Raw genomic sequence first — 17,412 nt, forward strand, 5'->3', positions numbered from 1 at the left:
GGATAATATGTAATAAAACATGAACTATTTATTCACTATTTATTACTAAGTAACAATATTTCAAAGACTAAATTACCAAGTTTTCGGCATTATAGTAAAATCAGGCAACAGGAAATATAACCTAGATTGGCTCATTTCTACAATAATACTCAAACTTTTCTTCATTTGTTTGTTCAGAAACAGGAACTCCTTCTCTAACACAGGCAGGGCTTGAATTTGAGAAGATATACTTTTGTAATCTTCCAAACTACTGGGATTATAAACACTAGCCGCCACATCCAGTGAATGTTATTTAAAAAAAAAAAAAAATTAAGTCCTAGGGACTGAATTCAGGGACTCATCATACATGTAAGGCAGCACGGGATCTTAGACTATACCTCTGGCCCCACCCCTCCCCAAACTCTGGAGACACACAGGTGTCACTTAGTTGTTCATCTGGCCTTGAGCTCAGGACCACTGCAGCCTCCCAAGCAGTGGGATGACAACCTTGCTCCACATGGTCCCACTGAAGGCTCAACCATGTTATGTCTCCACTCTTTCCCCAAACCTCAAATTCACCTCTCAATTTTAAGACTTCTTTACTCCAAAGATAAAGTTCTAATTAAATAAAAATACAAAAGAATCTTAAAACAATTCTTATCCAACATTTCACATGAGTGTTCTAGAAATATCCTGCTGTTTTCAGAGCATACTGCCATATTCCTCTTTATCCATATGACTCTCAAATGATTTTTTTGTAGATTAGGTAATCTTAAAAGGTCATTGTGGTTATCCAATCCAGAAAAGAAAAGGAGATAGAACTTCAATATAGTATAGTCACTGAGCAATTATCACTCACACAACCAATAATTCAAAATTTCTAGAAGGAACTTATAAAATGGGGTGAATTTTAACAAGAATAAAGTAAACTTTTTAAATGACCTGACACATAACAAAACTAATCATAATGAAATGTAGGAGAGGGGTCCCTTGTTCTGTCCCGGCCGCCCTGCTAGCTTACACCTGAAATAATCACACAGAAACTGTATTCATTTAAACACTGCCAGGCCCATTAGTTCTAGCCTCTTACTGGACGACTCTCACATCTTGATTCAACCCATTTCTAATAATCTGTATGTCACCATGAAGTCGTGGCTTACTGGAAAAGATTCAGCATGTCTGACCTGGCAGCTCCATAGCGGCTCTCTCTCTTTGCTTTCTTCCCCCCAGAATTCAGTTCTGTCTCTCCGCCTCCCTAAGTTCTGCCCCATCACCAGGCCCAAAGCAGTTTCTTTATTAACCAATGAAAGCAACACAAATACAGAAGGGCCTCCTACACCAATGAAAGACAAATGTCATGCCTTGTCAAGATAACCTAGGAAAAAAACCTATGTTTTCTGTCATATTATGTTTTGTCTTACTTTGAGATAGAGGGATGTACATACTTGCATGGGTTGCTAACCCTATTATGTAAAATTTCCCCTAATTATTCAATATGAGAAATTGTCCATACAATATGAGGAACAAAACTGTAATGATGTGGGAGTCCCCTCTGTATGCTGTGATTACCCTTAATGAATAAAGAACTGCTTTGAGCCCACAGCAGAGCAGGGCAGGGTGGAGCAGAGCTAGGCAGGGAGGACTGCCCTGAATGCTGGGAGAAAGAAGGGCGGAGTCAGAGAGATGCCATGGAGCCACCAGAGATAGACATGCTGAATCTTTGCCAGTAAGCCACTGCCATGTGGCGATATACAGATTAATAGAAATGGGTTAAATTAATATAAGAGTTAGCCAACAAGAAGCTAGAGCTAATGGGCCAAGCAATGTTTTAATTAATACAGTTTCTGTTTTATTATTTTGGTTCTGGGCAGCCAGGATGAACAAGCATACCACTGCAACAAGGTAAGATGGAAGTTTTGTATCATAATGCATACTTAAATCTTTCTCAAACAAATGCAGTCTAAGTGGACTTCACAATTTTCTGTGTAATCCAGCTTCATACCTGGTTTCTGAGCGGTGCTGCAGACAAAATCTGCTTTCAGAGGCAAGCAGATTTCTGACAAAGTGACTGACCCTTTGGATGGAACAAAGTCACTGTGAGACACGATACCAGCCTTCTTCCTCCTCTGAGGCCCTTCATTCTTCAGCTTATTCAGTTCGTCAATCAGAAGAGCTCTCTTCTCAGCTACATAGAAATAAGCAAGCAAAGATTCTAAATATGAGAACTGCAGCTGGACCTGAATGAGGCCAAGTCATGAGAGCACATGAGTTGGCAACTGAACAAAACAACACAGACAAAATCAGTTACTGTCTCTTCGATGGAACTGTTTGGGTGAAATGTCATCTGCTAGTCTGTTCCCAGGTCCTTACAAAGTGCCAGTTTTTAATCGGTTTTCACCTTCCCACCTCAACTGCTCCATTCCCACATTAGATGTGAGACACAGACAGGAACGTGCACATGTATGTTCATTTAGGATACTGTATTCCAGGTGCAATACACATACTTGCAATCAGAAGAAGTCTTTCTGCCTCAGCTTCTTCCAGGGATCCTTTCCCATGTTCTTCATCAACACAGCAGTTTAGAGCCTGGCTGGCCTGATAGATCACTGTCTGCTGCAAATTTATGTCATTATTGAGCTCCTAGTGAAAGCACAAGAGGAATTGATTAATTACCACCTTATTTAAATTTTAATTCTAATTACACTGCACAGTTTCCAAATATTTTAGAAAAGTCCAAATGTTAGTTTTACTGCACAAGTGTTTAGATTACAGATTCTATAACTGTGGGTTAGCTAGGAACATAAATAACTGTGAGCATCACAAAAAATATAACAACAGTAAAAGGTTGTCAATACAAACAATCAAACATTAGTTCACAGTTAAATTATGTGATGAATCCAAGATGTTCCTGACAGCACTTATCCCTGCACACCTTCCTGTGGCCATACTTCTGAAAACAGCATGTACATCACACGCCATGTAACACCAATGAAGACAACCTACAATGTGACACTCCTGTATTGCAGGAGGCATGGAGGCCTTTGTGATCAGATATTTACTAGGGGATCTCGGAATGTTGAGCACACAGTTATCTCATCAAGGGAAGGGATGAAAACCCTCCTTATCCAAAAGGCTGGAGCAGACACTCAAGTCTGGTGACCAACACCAGCTACTAAGTCCTGATGAACCAAACTCTCTTTTTTGTCTCCCACAGTTCATGACTCTGCTGGCTATGAAGGTCATACTCCATGCCATAAAATGAATTTTTAGTATACATGCAGTTTTCTGCTCCTATAAAACATGATAGTCAGGTGGGCATAGTGGCATATGCAGAGGCAGGGGAATCTCTCTGAGTTAGTTCAAGGCCAGCCTAGTCTACAGAGAAAGTTACAAGACAGCCAGAGCTATATAGAGAAACTCTGTCTTGAAAAACCACAAAACAAATCAAAGCGAACAAAAAACACACAACAGTCCTTTAGTTTCCACACTCAGGAGGCTGAAATACGCAGATCTGAGTCTGAGGCAAGTCTGGGTACATAGCAAGCTCCAGGCCAGCTAAGGTTACATCGGGAGACCCTGTCTCAAAATAAATAAATATACCATACTGCCCTAACTAATTGGACTTTTTTTTTTTTTTTGGTTGTTTTTGTTTTTCGAGACAGGGTTTCTCTAGCTTTTTGAAGCCTGTCCTGGAACTAGCTCTTATAGACCACGCTGGCCTCAAACTCACAGAGAACCGCCTGCCTCTGCCTCCCAAGTGCTGGGATTAAAGGCATGTGCCACCACTGCCCGGCTGGAACAAATTTTTAGTATTTTCCTACCACTGTTCCTTAGCAATTAGCAGCAACTTTATAGTGCAGTTTTTGTTTTCAGAAGTTGCTATTGTGCTGACGTGAGCTCCACACGGTCATTTGGTGGGTCAATTGGCAAAGGGTCTGCTGCACAAGCATGGGGACCTGGGTTCTTATCCCCGCGCCCACACAGAAAACCCCAAGCAAACAAAATGTTTTATTTAGCATAAAACCCCTTTAAGATCACAGTAAGTTTCACATACTATCATCCAACTAACAGTTATAATTACGTTTTGGGCAGTAGAGAGGTGCTGGGGATTGAACCCAGGGCCTCACACATGCTAGGCATCACTATACTACAGAGCTACACAATCTGCTCCAGGGTGATGATGTCACAGCAATGTGAACCAGCTTCCAACTTTCTAAAAGGGGTGTATTCCTGATGTTAAACTGAATCAAGAGTAACTAAGCTCCCACATGCTAGCCTCACTCCAGTCCCTAGGGGCTGAGGTTAGTAGGGCCGCAAGCTCACAATCTAGTTCAAGAAAGTCCACATTCCCTTCACATGCCAAAACATACCTGCATTTTTTGTTTGATATTAATTTGACAAGAAAAGACATTATTCTTTTCACCCAATTTTGAAGCAACATCTTCTTTTCGAACAATCACTTGCTTTATGGAAGGACGTTCTGCTTCTTTGAATCTTTGAGACCTGTATGCATCAATGCTGCAGGGAAAGAGCCACTGTCAGAAATCCACCGAACAACAGAAACCAAATCTCAGACTGAAGCATCAGCACACTTCCCCAAAACGGAAATGTTATTTGGTGAAAGGAAAACCGACAGAAGTTATTCCAAGCTGGGGCTGCTCATCAGTGGCAGACTTCCTGCTCAGCACGCCTGAGGTCCTGAGTTCACTCCCCAGCCACAGTCATCCCAAGCTTACAAAGCTTCGTAAACAAGAGCTAAGCTGTGATGCTTCTCACATCAACCTCAGACGATGCGGTGGAGGCGAGCCTTCCCCATACACCTTACCTATAGAGAAGATCACGATCCTCAGAACTGATGCTATCACCAGACTCGGCTCGAGGAACACGGGTCCTCTGGAATTTTCCGGGTTTGGGACTTGCAGCACTTGGGCTAGTGTCTCCTAACTCCAATTTGGGTGAAGAAATTACATTCTACATAAAAGTAAACAAGTAAATGAGATGTTAGACTTTCAACATTTTTATATTTTTTGTTTTTATTTAAGAGACGTGGTCTTCATTATATAGTCCAGACTAGTTTCCAACTCTTGATCTTCTTGCCAAAACCCCCTTCAACCTGGGGTTACAGACATGTATCACTACACCCAGGATTTACATACCAGATGTTATGGATAGACAACACTAATCCTAAATGATATTTCATTTAATTCTGAGAATGTAATTAATTCCTTTCTGCTATGAAGAAATACATATCTAACACATCTACTGCTTTATAATAAAAATAACTAAACAGATTAAATTTCTACAAAATAAATAGATAAATAACACACAAATCAGCAAATCCATGAGATGCACTGAAAACTGAAATACCTACTGCCACAGAAGTACTGGTCCACAGAGAAGGACCAAACACCACAGAACCAAACTTCAAAAGCTCCACTGGGGGCTAGAGAGAGGACTTGGTAGTTAAGAACAATGACTAATGTTCTAGAGGACCAGGCCTCAATTCCCAGCACTCATATGGTGGTGGCTTACAACCATCTCTAAAATATAGTCCCAGAGGATCCAATTCCTTCTATGGCTTCTGCAGGCACGGCACATACATGATACACAGATAAGCACTCAAGCAAAACAACATACACATAAAATAAAAATGAAGAGGGAAAAAAGTTCTTTAAGTCTGAACTGAGTCACAAAGTTCTGCCTCATGCACCATATTCGCCTGACCTCTCTAGTCAGCCAGTAACACAGACTCAAACATCTCCACAACACTATTTAGAGGAAGATGCTTTCACAGCCAGCAGGATCCAGAAATGCTTTTCAAAAGTCTGTTTAGTCCAAAAGCAAACATTTTACTACACAGTTAAACAAACTTATTTCTCATTGGCAAAAATATGTTAACTTTAAGCCAGGCGGTGGTGGTGCACGCCTTTAATCCCAGCACTCGGGAGGCAGAGGCAGGCAGATCTCTGTGAGTTCGAGACCAGCCTGTTCTACAAGAGCTAGTTCCAGGACAGGCTCCAAAGCTACAGAGAAACCCTGTCTCAAAAAAAAAAGAAAAAAAAAAAAGTCAATGTTTACCTGAGGTCACAGGAACTACTAGAGTTACTAAGAGAATTCTAACAGTGTAGAGGGAAATCCATCTACCAAAAGTGGAAGAAGTATATTATTCAGTGTATTTTGTTATAAGCCTGTGTACATGTCGTCTTTTCTTACCTCTAGACTTACCACACCAACCGTCTGAGCCAAGGGACTAAGCAAAGACATTGAAGAGATATTCAGTGCATCTTCCTGCTCTTCGCTGTTCTCTGCGTCCACTCGCTCCAGCTCCTCTTGGCTCTTTTCCACATCCAGTTCACCTTCCTCTAGGACATCACTGAAGATGTCATTAATGACTTTGGAGCTATTGATATCATCATCCACATTCATTTCAATTTCACGCACTACTTCTGAAAAACATTTCAGTGGGTAGACACTAAGAACCAATGTGGCAGAGGAGGCTGAGTCTCCATGTTTACTAAAATAAACAGGGTTACCCTAAGAAAAATCACTTCCTAACAATGGAGAGAGGACAACTTCCAATGCTTATAAAATCAAGACAAAGCTCATATTTAACAATATTTTAAAAAATTCTGAGATATTTTCTAAGATATAAAGATTAGATTTACAAAGAAAGTAAACTTAGGGGCTGGAGAGATGGCTCAGCGGTTAAGAGCATTGCCTGCTCTTCCAAAGGTTCTGAATTCAATTCCCAGCAACCACATGGTGGCTCACAACCATCTGTAATGAGGTCTGGTGCCCTCTTCTGGCCCGCAGGCATATATTGTATACATAATAAATAAATAATTTTTTTTTTTTTTTTGGTTTTTCGAAGGGTTTCTCTGTGGCTTTGGAGCCTGTCCTGGATAAATAAATATTTTTTAAGAAAGGAAAGTAAACGTAATGCTTTGGATTTAAGTGACAGTATTAAATAGGAATAAGATTCTGACTTTCAAAAGGTACTCAAGGGCTGGAGATAAGGCTTGGTGGTTAAAGTCTGCTATTATTCTAGAGGACCCAAGTACAGTTCTTAGCACCCACAATGGGCAACTCACAACGACCTGTAACTCCAGCTCCAAAACAAAACACTTTGTTTTGGCCTCTAAAGGCACATCTGAACACACCACCATAAAGACACACACACACACACACACACAATTTAAAAATAATAAGTCACGACAGGCAATTGGTATAGGAGGTCCTTCTGTCTATGTGTTGCTTTTATTGGTTAATGAATAAAGAACTGCTTTGAGCCTATGGCAGGGAAGAACAGAACTAGGCAGGGAAAGCCTAGAGAGAAGCCATGGAGCCTCCAAAGAAAGATGCTGGGAACTTTAGCCGGTAAGCCACAGCAATGTGGTGATACACAGATTAATAAAAATGGGCTAAATTAATATGTAAGAGTTAGCCAATAATAAGCTAGAGATAATGGGCCAAGCAGTGATTTAATTAATACAGTTTCTGTGTGATTATTTCAGGTCTAAGCTAGCCAGGCGGCCGGGAACTAACTAGCGGCCTCCCATCTCCTACAGGCAATGGTGGCACATGCCTTTAGTTCCAGCACTCAGGAGACAGAGGCAAGTGGATCTTTGGGAGTTTGAGGCCAGCCTGGTCTACAAAGTGAGTCTACGACAGCAATGGCCACACAGTGAAACCCTGTCCTGAAAATAAATAAAATAAAACAATAAATAATAAACCTTAAACAGCACTGTCCAAGAAGTCCCTTCTATTGTTACATGTCATATCATGCAGTAGTCAGCACAGGAAAATATCAGTCCCATCTCGAGTGATTTAACCGCTAACGGTAGCACTGCTGACTCCCCATGGGAGGCCTTACCCTTTGGGAGGAGTGGGTAGCAGGGACAACTGTGGTTGAAATGCAAAATGAATAAAAAATAAAAGACAAACCAAACAAAAACCAACAGTACCACAGCCCAATGGAAGCTACAGTGCATCCTAGTGTGACAAAAAGGTATTGTAAAGTAACAGGACAGTTAAAATGAGTTACATTACATTACATTACAGTTACATTATTTTGTTATTTCTTACAAGGGATCTAGAACTAAAAAGAATAATGCTGTAAACCAACCAGTTTCCTGCTCAGCCTTCAGGTCTGATGTGACTTTTAAGGACTTTTCCTCTTCTAAAAACAACGTTATTTTCAAAGGGCTGGACTTGGTCATTTTACTTTCATTGGAACCTAAAAGAGTTTGAAAAAAATCAAATTAATGTGTGTGTGTGTGCATGCACATATGTGCCAGGAATAACCTGAAAATGTAAAATTAGAGAGTCATAAATCTTTATTAGAAAGCTATGCTTGGCCGGGTGGTGGTGGTGCACACCTTTAATCCCAGCACTTGGGAGGCAGAGGCAGGCGGATTTCTATGAGTTCGAGACCAGCCTGGTCTACAACAGCTAGATCCAGGACAGGTTCCAAAGCTAGAAAAACCCTGTCTCAAAAAAAAAAAAAAAAAAAAAGAAAAAGAAAAAGAAAAAAAAAAAAAGAAAAAGAAAGAAAGAAAAAGAAAGAAAGCCATGCTTATACTTTTAAATATTGGAATCTATAAATGGAGGGAGAAGTGTTTTATCTGTTTTCTCTTAATTTCCTGTTTTTCTCTCCACCACGAGGAAAAATGACAACAATAGTACAAGTTTTCTTTATTCAGCCTATTCCATAATTAGTTTTCACCTAAAAAAAGAAAAAGTGTAAACAAAATCACTCAAAACTAAGTCCAGAAGATCATTTCCTCAGACAATAGATGAAAAGTCTTAGGTAACACTAACACACTCACTGACAAGAGACTGACAGCATTCCTCTAAGATGGGAAACATAAGGCATGCCTGCTCTCCCTACTGAACACAATCATTTTAAAGTCTTATCAAAAACAACCAAATAAACAATAAAGATATAAAAGGCATCCAAACCAGAACAGAATTACCACGATTTCAGCTCACAAATGGCATCCCCCAATGCTGACAACCCTGAAGATGCTAACAAAAACATAAGGCAGCACATGGCCTGTTAGAACTAATAAATTTAGTAAATTCAGCAAAGCTACATAGAGGAGATAATGTCAACATCTAAGGGTGATTGGTGGCTCACACCTGAAATCTTAAAACACATGGCTAGAGCAGAATTGCAGCATATTCAAGGACAGCAAAGGCTACAGAGCATAACACTGAATGATACCAACGATACATACATACAAACATACATCTACACAGCACTGAACAGTTTCAAAATAACTCCTGAGTGTTAGTTTCTCTGGCTGTCAGGAAGCCTGAGCAATCCTCACCACTGCCTAACCCAGATGTGGTGGCGCATGCTCACCTGTGACCACCGCATAACCGAGGTGTGGTGGCGCATGCTCACCTGTGACCACCACATAACCCAGGTGTGGTGGCACATGCTCACCTGTGACCAATGCATAACCCAGGTGTGGTGGCGCATGCACAACTGTGACCCTAGCACTTGGGAAGTGAAGGCAGGAGAATCTGAAGTTCAAGGGGATCCTGGACTATAGCTTGGGGTAGGTAAGAATATAAAAGAAGAAAATACATAGGAATAAGCCCAGCCAAAGACTCAAACATTTGTATCTTAAAAACAGCAAAATTCTGCTAAAAGGAAGATACAAACACGAGGAAACATCTGGTAAAGCGCCAGCAGGACCAGATAATCTGCACACTCAATGTGATGTCTATGAAAATCTTCCTTTTCAGAGCAGAAAGACATCCTCAAATTTATATAGAATTTAAGAACCCCCTAAATAGTCAAAACATTTCTGGAAGAGAGAAAAGATCCACATTTCCTGCTAAAATGTATTATATAACTGGGTTCAGCTTAATGGTACTTTCTCTGCCAGGTGTAAGACCCTTGGTTTCAGCAACACATAAAAGGAAAGAAAACAATTACAAAGCTATCCATGATAAAGAGGCTACTATCCAGAATATACAGACGACTACAACAACCCAACCATGAGAAATCGGATGGCTGAAAAATGAAGGAAGCAGGGTTTCGGGGGCAGTGGTGGTGGCAGCTCAGTCAGTAGCGAAGTACCTGCCAATAATCACAAGCATGAGGACCTGAGCTGAATCCCAGAACGCACATAAAAATCAAACATGGCAGTGTCCACTTCTAATCCAGCACCAGGAAGCTGGAGACAGGCAGAAGCCCAGTTTATGGATCAGCCACCCTCGCCTAATCAGGGAAAAACAGGTTCTAGGTAAGAGAGCCTGTTTCAACAAAAGGTGGACGGTTCCCAAGGAAAAATACCCCAAACCCATGTAGACACGCGTGCATGCACACACAGACTGAAACAGGCATGGCAGTACATGCTTATAAACCCAGCTCCTGGCGGGGAAAGTGGCAGAAATTTGAAGTGATTCCAGGCCATCCTAGCCGACCTAGTAAGGTCCTGCCTTTTTTCCCCCCAGAAAAAAAACAGTGTGTGCGTGTGGGATGCATGAGTACAGAAGTCATGTTTTAAGAGAGGAAACAAAAATGTCCACCATCACTATTCAGAAACACAAACAACACAATGGGATTCACCTTACACTTATTAAGATGGCTACTACCCAAAACAAAAACATCGTTATCAAAAACCACTCAAAACAGAAAGTAACAATGCTGGTAAAAAGCAGAAAAATTAGAACTTTGTGCACTGTTAGTGAGAACATAAAACAGTGAAACTACAACAAAACATGATGCAGCAATTCCATTACTGGGTACTTCCGTCTTCAAAAACTGCAACAGGGGCACAGGCAAACTGTGCATAGCAGCAGAGAGGGAGAAGGCACTGCAAGTGTACACGTGGAGACAGTGTCCAGCTACAGGGGCCTCCTTCACCCAGGGTCTCACTTTCCAGAAATAGGGAATCCAGAAATACATCAAGCTGTGACAGTTCTGGTGCCGTGTGAAAACTGCAGGACATGCAGGAGAACTCGAGTTCTTAGGGAGTCCAGGTGCTAGTCACAATTTTAAGCTTCTCCTACAGAATCTCGGACTGCATTCTTAAAGATTAAAAGACTACTGAGTGTTTCTTCTCATGAGGCATTTTAAGAAGACAAATTCACAACAACAATGTAAAATGGGAGGATTAAGCATCAAGGAGAATTTTTGTTTAACAGGTATAGTTTCAATTTTGCAAGCTGACTAAGTTCTGGAGATTGATGACAAACGAACATAGTTACCTCTACTGAAACGTGCACCTAAAGCCAGTAAGTTGTTAAAACTGGTTTTGGGGGATGGGATAAGGGTGGAGTTTCATTATTGAAGCTCAGGCTTGATTTAACATTATGAATCCTCTCTTAGCCCATAGAAGACTGAGATTAAAGACATGGACCACCATGCCTAGCTAAAGCTGGTAGAGTTTATGTGATTCTTATTTTTAGCTTTATTTATTTATTATGCATACAGTGTCCTGTCTGCACGTATGCCTACGGGCCAGAAGAGGGCACCAGATCTCATTACAGATGGTTATGAGATACCATGCAGGGGCTGGGAATTGAACTCAGGACCTCTGGAAGAGCAGCCAGTGCTCTTATCCTCTGAACCTGAGTTTATATGATTCTACATTATTAAGATAAAAATGCCAGGTGCATGGTGGTGCTCACCTTTAATCCCAGCATTTAGGAGGCAGAGACAGGCTGATCTCTAAGTTTGAGGTTAGCCTGGTCTACAGAGTTCCAGAACAGCAGAAGCTACATAGTAAGACCCTGTCGCAAGAAGGGAAGGTAAGAGGAAAGAAAAGAAAGTAAGAAAGGAAAATAAAATTTCAAAGTGTTTGTGATAAGCCAGGTGTGGTGACTCAACTATAATTCCAACACTTAGCACACTGAAGCAGGAGGATTAAATGTTCTAGGCTAGTCTGGGTTGCACAGTAAGATCCTATCTCCAAGAAGAAAGAGGGATGGGGAAATGGGGGGAGGGGGAGAAAGGAAGGAGGAAGAGACACGGAGAGGGGAGAGGAGTGGAGAGGAGAGAAGGGGAGCTTCCTAGCTTTGGCCACTATGGTTCCTTTGCCACAAAGGACTATATTTTCTAGGGCTATAAGACAGAACAAAGCCTGTCTCTCCTTGGGGAGGGGACAACACATTAGCCAAGAGGGAGTTCTTAGACTGGGAAGAACTAAATGGTCAGAAATGAGCTGACTGTTGAGGAAAATAGCTCTGCCTGTGTATGGCACAGCAGGGCTCGTCCTGAGTCATCTCGGCCGTCTGCAGCAGCACAGCTTCAGCTACGTAGCAGGGGACACTAACCTGAAGGTTCTGCACTCGAGATCTTCACTGCAGTTTGATTTTCGGCCACTTTATCTGTTACAGCAGCTGATGGGGTGTTTGGAACAACTTGATGTTTCTTGAGGGGAGTATTCTGACAGTGAATATCCTGCAAAAGGCAAACGGAGAGGTAAATTCTATTTCTCAGAATTATAAATCTTAGTTTATTAAATGAAATAGAACTATTATTAAATAACATTCTATATGTTTTTGAGTATAAAAGAAATAATATACTATTAAAAGGGTCCAGGACAGTGTTAATAGCTTCCCTGGTGTAAGACTTCCATTATTTAAAATATTTTATAAGACTAGGAAGTGAAAAAGAATGAAAATTCACATCAGATCTCAGTTATACACAAACCAACTAAAGTGAAGGTAACACAAAAACAATTTCCCCTGTCTTTTTCTCTACTGAGACAGTTCTGACATGAAGATTCTATTTAAACATCATTTACTCAAAGTATAAAATTCCAAAACAAAACAAGGATAAAAGTAGATCCGAAAATAAAGAAGAAAAGCATGCGTTGTTTTACTGTCTCAATACTGGACTTTCTGATGGACAGGCTTAGTTACTACTGCCCAGTCCACTGCTAACTCCCCTCAGTGGAGACAGTTTATGATGGCCAGGCATGGTGGCACACATCTATAACTCCAGGCCGGCCTGGTCTACACAGTGAGTCAATGACTGTGAGAAGGATGGAAACAATAAAACACCTACAACAGACTTCTCACCCGAGCGTGACAACACGAGAACCGCACCTCTGCAGTGTCTTATTAACCCTCGTTCAAAGCTATTACTCCAAGATTGGCCCCCAGAATTTAGTGCGCTCCATGACCACAGGCCACACCAGCAACAACCTGGAGTTTCTTAGCATCATTAAGAGTCTTCTCTGAACTCACAAGTGCTTCTCTAGTTTAAGGCCTGCATCAACAAGGGGCCACCAGGGCTATCCAAGCAACCTCTCAGCTGCATCAAAATGTCAGCTCCAAAACCCTTTGCCAACACTCCAATTTGGCCTCCCCTGAAAATGGTTTGTGCTTCTCCATACACCCAATCCTGACTGTGCCTCCAATCTCCCCAACACTCTCTCCCCTCTGGTCAGCTGATGCTCTTCTTCCTTGATTCTACTTACTTTCTTATCCCTCACCTCCACCCAGGGTGGACCTCAACCTCAGAACTCTTCACTGCAACCACTTCCTCACCAATGACATCATAGTGTTCATACCACCAACCTTCCAGACCTCTTGTTTGGAAAAACCCTAACCCAGGACTGACCAAAATTCTTCAAATCAACACCTAGACTCTTGGGCTATTCCTATGCAATATTGTTATAGTACACATGTATACTCTTACAGTTCTGGTGGTTTGAATAAAAAATGTCCCCTACAGTTCATGTATTTGAACATGTGGCTGCCAGCTGGAGGTGTTATTTGGGGAGGTTTTGGAACCTTTTGAATATGGAGTCATGCTGGAGGGAAGTATATCACGGGAATGGGTTTTGATGGTTTATAGCCTTACCCTACTTCCTGTTCTGTTTTCTGTTTGTAGATGAAAGGATGGCCAGCCGGTTCCTGCCTCTATGCTTCATTGATTGTTACCATCATTTCCCACCATTGTTGACTCTACCTCTGGAACACTATGCTAAAACAAACCCTTTCTTCCCTAAGTGGCTTCTGTCACGGTGTTTATCACAGCAGCAGAAAAGTCACCAACACATGCCCACCCTAGTCTCAATAGAAAAGTCCCTGACACATGGCCACCTGAATCTCAACAGAAAAGTCCCTGACACATGGCCACCCAAGTCTCAACTCTACTATCTTGGTCCCTTCTGGTTCTCAGTTAGCCTCTCTTCCCTTCAAGTATTTCCCCTGCCATGCTCTAGTCAAAGGCAGAGAAGTGAGCACCTCCCTTTCCTAGAAATAAACACAACAGCCACTAACAGACCCTCAGACCTGGCCAGCAGTGCACCAGACATCAGGGCCAGCAGTTTCCACTTGCTTTTTCACAAACGGTTCCCTCCCTCATCCTACACCCATCAGCTCCTTTCCCTTCACCATAACTTATTAACTTAACTCCTTTCTATCAATGCTAAAATATTCCTAAATCACAGAAAACAAAACACAACAATCAAACACACTTTGCCTTTTTATACCAAGGCACCACCTCCTTTCTCCCTCCCATTTAGACAGAGCTTCTAGCAACTGCCTATACTGGCTCTGCTCTCTTCCCCCTGCCAGCCCTCCTCATGCCTGCATTCTTCACCTTACACATCACAGCAGACTTGAAACCTCAGCACGCACAAACACCAAACAGACAAATCTCAAGTGGACTCATTTAAACCCTCAGGGGATAAACTAACCCTTCCTTCTCAAAAAGGTTTGTCTCCCTGGACTTTTATGACACTCCTGTATTTTCCACCCATGATTTTGCCTACTCCTTTTGTGATAAACAAATGGGTTTCTGGGGAAGGAAAGCTCTGAACTCCCTGTTAGTATCATGTTCTTAAGTTTGGCCACATGCATAAGTGCTGCTATCTCAGAGGCTCCCAAGGAATTATTTACTACAACATAATCTAAAGATTCCTGACTCCAGGGACAGGAGAAAACTGTTAGGAATCTGGTACTATGGTACAATGCCAAACGTTGCTAAGAAGTCTAGTTAAATATCTGAAACCAGTCAAAGAAAATCATGGATGAACTTGAGAAAAGGAGAGGGAAGAGAAAAGAAAATTGGAACACTGTCACACTGGCTGACAGGCAGAAAGATTGGTAACAGATTAGAAAATATTAACTGGATCTATATATCCAAGTGTGACTGTGTCTGTTTAAGGAGGGACTTATTGAAGACTAACTAGAATAAAGAAACAATTAGAAGGCATATGGAACCTGAAAAGGTTGCAGACACTAAAGGCATCATATGTGGATGTGCTGGGTAGTTTTTGGTCAACTTGACACAAGTCAGGGTCATCTTGGAAGACTGGCTGACAGGCAAGTCTGTGAGGCATTTTCTTGATTAATAATTGATGCGAAAGTGTCTACCCCACTGTGGGTGGTGTCATCCCTGGGCAGGTTGAGCAAGTAATGAAGAGCATGCCAGTAAGTAGCCTTCCTCCATGTTCTCTGCTTAAGTTCCTACTTTCAATTTCTGCCTGGACTTTTTTTCCATAATGGACTATAAGATGTAAGCCCAAATAAACCCCTCTTTCCCCAAGCTGTTTTTAGTCAGAGCATTATCACAATAGAGAAACAAACTAGAACAGTAGAAAACTTAAATAGTCACCAAGGAGAATCATAGATTCTTAAGAAGTATTTAAAATCAGCATCTAAGTAGAGCACTAAGACTTTCTGTGAGGTCAGTGAGAAAGCTGTAGAGTGGGATGGAAATGGAAACAACAAGGAAAGGAGTTATTTACACCTAAGCACCAGGAAAGGGAAAGAGTAAGGTCATTGGAAAGAAGGTGTTTAAAATCGATTTTACGAAGCTGGGCACAGTGACTCACACCTATAATCCAAGAACTTGAAAGGCTGAAACAAGAGGATTACTTAGTTTGTAACAGTCTAAGCTAGATCTAGAGACCATCCTCTCAAATCCAAAAACTTAAAAACTACTATTACTTTAGTACATCAGGGACTTTTATATTTCTTGTTCACATTACCTTTTGGGTTTCTAGCTGTTTGCTTCTTGACTTTTCATCCTTTTCTGCACTCCATAAACTGCCCTTGTCAAATCGACCACGAAGACATGCTAGTTCTTTTTCACGTTCCTAAACCCGTTAGATAAGGCAGTATTTTACACAAGAGCCAACAGCATTTAAGAATATCCAAATACTAGTAAAACATTTCTTAAAAGCATGGTAGCATACAACTGTAGTCCGAGCACTTGGGAGGTGGAGGCAGCAGGAGCAGCTCAAGATGATCCTCAGTTATAGAGCTAGTTAAAGATCAGCTAGAACTTCATAAGGGCTTATCAAAGGAAGAGTTAAAAAATCATTTTTCTTGCTGGCGATGGTGGCACTCGGGAGGTAGAGGCAGATGGATCTCCATGGGTTCAAGTCCAGCCTGTTTTACAGACCGAGTTACAGGACAGCCAACGCTACACAAAGAAACTCTGTCTCAAAAAAAAAAAAATTGTACTCAGTTATAAAATATAAAGACTCATAACAGGGCTGGCAGGGGGAAGAGAGCAGAGCCAGTATAGGCAGTTGCTAGAAGTTCTGTCTAAATGGGAGGGAGAAAGGAGGTGGTGCCTTGGTATAACAAGGCAAAGTGTGTTTGAATTGTTGTGTTTTGTTTTCTGTGACTTAGGAATATTTTAGCATTGATAGAAAGGAGTTAATAATGATATAGTTTTTCATGTCCAATTTGCAGTAAAAGGTACAGTGAGCCGAAGTGTTGCTTATTAAAGTCAGGGATAGTGATCAAATCTATAATCCCAGCACATGGAAAGCTGAGGTAGAAGGACTACCAAGAACATAGGGCTAGCCTGGGCTGCCTAGTGAATTCCAAGGTAGCCTAGGCTACAGAACGAGTTATGTCTTATAACTAGAGCATGTCCTCAAAAGGATTCTCTCTAGCTCAGCCAAAAAGACCCATATTTGGGCTGGAAAGATGGCTCAGTGGGTAAGAGCACTGCCTGCTTTTACAGAGGACCCAGGTTCAGTTCCAATAACTCAAAGGAGGCTCACAACCATCCCAGTTCCAGGGGATCTGGTAACCTCTTCTGGCCTCTGCAGGCACTGCATGTATGTGGTGCACACACATACATGCAGGCAAAAAACCCTGACACTTAAAATAAGCACATCTTTTTTTAAAGAGACTCATATTTATTTCTTAGGTTCCATGCTGAGGTCATAGAATAAGAATTAATGCAGAAACCCTTACCTGTTTGAGCTGCTGTGCTACATGGGTAGTAGAAGAACATGTGTTTTGCTTGAATAACCTTTCCTGGATGGCCTTTGTATTTGGAGTGATATTGGGGGTTCTATGGGATGCTCTGTAACTTGGACTTTCTTTGCTGTGTTCTTGACAACGCTCTCCAAAGCGTTCCAGGAAAGGCTTAATTCCTCTTCCTCCTATAAAAACATAGTTTTGAAATCTAGTCAAAAAACTAGCAATTATCAT

The 17,412-nt window shown here is 41.4% G+C and overlaps 1 protein-coding gene across 3 annotated transcripts in view; it reads right to left on the minus strand.

Moving 5' to 3' along the window:
• Window positions 1-17,412, minus strand: part of Anln (anillin actin binding protein) — a 61,207-nt gene that overhangs the window by 25,850 nt on the left and 17,945 nt on the right. The window contains exons 6-14 of one of the 3 annotated variants that reach the window (XM_041657278.1): window positions 17,173-17,363; window positions 15,948-16,055; window positions 12,274-12,400; window positions 8,105-8,215; window positions 6,193-6,422; window positions 4,805-4,950; window positions 4,350-4,497; window positions 2,484-2,619; window positions 1,982-2,164 (exon numbers count right to left, since the gene is read on the minus strand). In XM_041657278.1, the coding sequence (XP_041513212.1) occupies window positions 1,982-2,164; window positions 2,484-2,619; window positions 4,350-4,497; window positions 4,805-4,950; window positions 6,193-6,422; window positions 8,105-8,215; window positions 12,274-12,400; window positions 15,948-16,055; window positions 17,173-17,363 (1,380 nt within the window). Of the gene's footprint in view, window positions 1-1,981; window positions 2,165-2,483; window positions 2,620-4,349; window positions 4,498-4,804; window positions 4,951-6,192; window positions 6,426-8,104; window positions 8,216-12,273; window positions 12,401-15,947; window positions 16,056-17,172; window positions 17,364-17,412 lie in introns of all 3 variants that reach the window. The other 2 variants (XM_041657277.1, XM_041657279.1) reach the window with 2 other exon arrangements.

Source organism: Microtus oregoni, unplaced genomic scaffold (assembly GCF_018167655.1).
Source record: "Microtus oregoni isolate MIOR12 unplaced genomic scaffold, Mior012 000008F_ref0000371, whole genome shotgun sequence".
NCBI classification, from domain to species: domain Eukaryota; kingdom Metazoa; phylum Chordata; class Mammalia; order Rodentia; family Cricetidae; genus Microtus; species Microtus oregoni.